The sequence below is a fragment of the Lycium ferocissimum genome, chromosome 12, assembly GCF_029784015.1.
Source record: "Lycium ferocissimum isolate CSIRO_LF1 chromosome 12, AGI_CSIRO_Lferr_CH_V1, whole genome shotgun sequence".
Classification (NCBI taxonomy): Eukaryota; Viridiplantae; Streptophyta; class Magnoliopsida; order Solanales; family Solanaceae; genus Lycium; species Lycium ferocissimum.
In genome coordinates, this window is record NC_081353.1 from 31690544 (window position 1) to 31693845 (window position 3302).

Sequence of the window (3302 nt, forward strand, 5' to 3'; positions counted from 1 at the left end):
AAGCTACAGAGTGTCGGTAGGAAAAAGCTAAGAAATAGGAATACAATGACTTTTCACTAGGATCTTTACAGTTGGATCGCATCCACATGTTTTTAGCCCAAATCCAATGGCCTACATTTTTTTAAGAGCAATTACATCATTCACATGTTGTAGGTCCCCAATTAAAACAATCACAGCCGTATCTCACAGTCAAGCTTAGCTGTTCCAACTTCCATCTCCACTTTTTAAGGCTCAAAACTTAGCTGGCTCTCTCACTAAATCATAACACTCGGTGTCCGGTAGCTGATATCCGTTTTGGAGCCCGACTATATTTAAATTCACAACGCGTAGAACCCCATTCGGAAGGAAGCGCTTCCTACCAAGGATTTTTCCATATCCGGAGTTAAATCATAACCATTTAATTGTCAACAAATATCCCTCCATGTGCCTATACAAATTTTCTATTTCCTTAAAATAAAAATACAAACCTTAATATCTATGGTAAAATCCAACGCACCAATCTAAATTCCAAGTACATGCCCAAAAAAATAAAAAAATTAAAAAAGAAGAACAACTAAAACAATACTTACTGAAGCAGAGGTAGCTTTTAAGATATCAGTTCAGTAAAAAATCATTAAATATGTACGAATTATCTAACAACGCTGGTACATACTTCGACCTGTTGCCAATCCACTTTCTAGTCTCATAAGAGAATGGAAAACAGTAGCATTTTATCCATCGGTGGATGAAGAATAGCGAACATAATAATTTTTGGTTGACCATGTTCCAAAAAAAAGATATTTTCGAAAAAGATTACCTTGTTTACAGTTCAACCACTTTATGCGTGCTAGGACAATTCAATAAGGTTCGACCACCTTATGCATACTTCGATCATTTATTAAATGCTTGCTCCTCTCATCACTTGAAAGGTCATAATAGTTGAAGTGTATTAACTTAGTGCAAAATTCTAATTCTACTTCACACTACATTATTTCTACCTTTCACTACATTTTTCTCATTATGTTTGTAGTAGAATGAAAATTGCTTCATACTATAGAGAATCTCCACTTACACTAACATCTTGCTAATATAACTTTATTACTAGTAGTACCAATAGTTTGTGTACCGTTTGATCTTGTTATTGTACTTTGTAAAAATTATCACATAAAAGAAGGAAACAAGAATATATATGTATCATACATAGAAATATACACAATAAAAGAAAAAGACAATATATGAGACAAAGAATAAACTTTTTTATCCTTTTCAAGGAAAACAACAAGAAGATCCTCTAACAGAGGGGGCAAGGGAGTTTATCAATACTTCTTCTCTCCTCTTTCCCCAATAATAATAACAATAATTAAAAAAAGAATTGGTATTCACCTTTTTTTTTCCTTCTTTTTTTCTTCCTCCAATTTCTTTCCTTCGTGATAGAAAAATAAATAAAAAATCTAAAATAACCACAATTAAAAAAGAAAAAAAAAAAAGCAAAAGGTAATTATCACTTTACAGACTTTCCTTGATTGTAGCCATAATATGAGAGATACCACCTAACAAATTTCTTCAACCCGGTTTGCAAATCGGTTGTGGGCTTATACCCGAATTCTTTTCGGGCCGAACTTATATTCGCATGTGTAAACGGAACGTCACCGTTTCCGGGCATAACGACAAAATTCTTTTTCGCTTTAATCTTCAAATGTTTCTCCAACATTCCAACCATCATAGGTACCGTAACTGGCGACGTATTACCCAAATTAAAAATCCGATACGGAGCGGGGCCCCGTTTCTTCCCACCCGATCCGGTACTCTTACCGGATGTATCAAGTGACCCGATACACCCTTTCACGACATCATCAATGTAGGTAAAATCCCGGGCCAAATCGACCCTATTCTTGCCCCGATAGATCGTGATCGGTTTCCCTTGCAATATATTCCTCGTAAAACTAAAATACGCCATGTCGGGTCTACCCCACGGTCCGTAAACGGTGAAAAACCTCAACCCGGTTATCGACAACCCGTATATATGATTATACGTGTGAGTAATTTCCTCGCCCGCTTTTTTCGTCGCCGCGTACAACGAAGCAGGTTGATCCGTCCGATCCGATTCGGAAAAAGGAACTTTCTCATTTAACCCGTAAACCGAACTAGAGCTGGCCCACACAATCGCGGGTTGCGGGTTCACATTTTTGGATACTTCGAGCAACGTAACGAGACCCGCGATATTACTATGAATATAAGAGTTCGGGTTTTCCATTGCGTAACGAACCCCGGCTTGAGCTGCTAGATGCATGACATGCGTAAACTTCGCAATGTCGAAAAGCTTTACCAATAGTTTGGATTCATTTATATCACCTTCGACGACGAATATCCCGTTCTTATTAAGTTGATTCTTTCTCGCTTTTTTCAACGATACGTCGTAGTAATTGTTGAAATTATCGAGTCCTACGACTCCATCGCCACGTTTTTTTAAGGCGATCGAGACGTGGGACCCAACAAAACCGGCTGCACCGGTAACAAGTACTGACATGCCGTGGGCCCGTCTTATTTGAGCTGAGGTAATGACTTGTTTCTCCCAACGATGACTGGTGAAATACCGGTTGCCTGTTGAATTATTATTATCCATAAGTGATTGAAAACACAAATATGAAGCTGTTATTGCTATTAAAAACAATGCCCATAAGAACATTGTACTTGTTGATGCAAAACATCTATGGAAATGACGATTTCTGTCCTTGAATTTTCCTGGTGTTGATGGAAACAATTCTTCTTCTAATGACGGCATATTGTTACCGGAGAATCAAGAAAATGTTTTTGCCGAAAAAAATCAAGAAAATAAGCTTTTCCCACTTATTTTTTTGTGGGTATTTTGAATTTGAAATGGGAATTTTTTTTCTCACCGGAAAACCAAGAAAATGAGCTTTCTCACCGGAAAATCAAGAAAATGAGCTTTTCCCACTGATTTTTTTGTGGGTATTTTTGAATTTGAGAAGGGAAATGGGATTTTTTTTTTCCACCGGAAAATCAAGAAAATAAGATTTTCCCACTTTTTATCTCTCAATATTGGACCAAAATGAATGAGGAAAGTTGTGTGTGTGTGTGTGTGTGTTTTTTTTTTTTTTTTTTTTGGGGGGATTATTGGAGTGAAATTTTGAGAAAGAAAATGGGAATTTTTTTTTAGAAGCAGATGCAAGGGACAATTTAGTGAAATTGGGATTGCATCTGCAAGAGAAAAGAAGGAAAATGGAGGAATATATATAGTGAATGACAACAAATAAGTGACAATATTTTAACGCGTGAACGCGTTAATTAAAAGAGAGAGAGAA

The 3302-nt window shown here is 36.6% G+C and overlaps 1 protein-coding gene and 1 long non-coding RNA gene across 2 annotated transcripts; both read right to left on the reverse strand.

The window, feature by feature from the left end:
* Positions 1-1215: 1215 nt before the first annotated feature.
* LOC132038934 (UDP-glucuronate 4-epimerase 1-like) lies at positions 1216-2789 on the reverse strand. Its single transcript, XM_059429429.1, has one exon. The coding sequence runs from the start codon at positions 2759-2761 to the stop codon at positions 1481-1483; it is 1281 nt and encodes a 426-aa protein (XP_059285412.1). The 5' UTR covers positions 2762-2789; the 3' UTR covers positions 1216-1480.
* A 108-nt stretch (positions 2790-2897) lies between these two features.
* On the reverse strand, positions 2898-3062 carry LOC132038935 (uncharacterized). Its single transcript, XR_009410318.1, has 2 exons — positions 2994-3062; positions 2898-2934 (listed from the first exon to the last, which is right to left on the reverse strand). It is a non-coding gene; the product is annotated as an uncharacterized LOC132038935 (long non-coding RNA).
* Between the last annotated feature and the right edge of the window lie 240 nt (positions 3063-3302).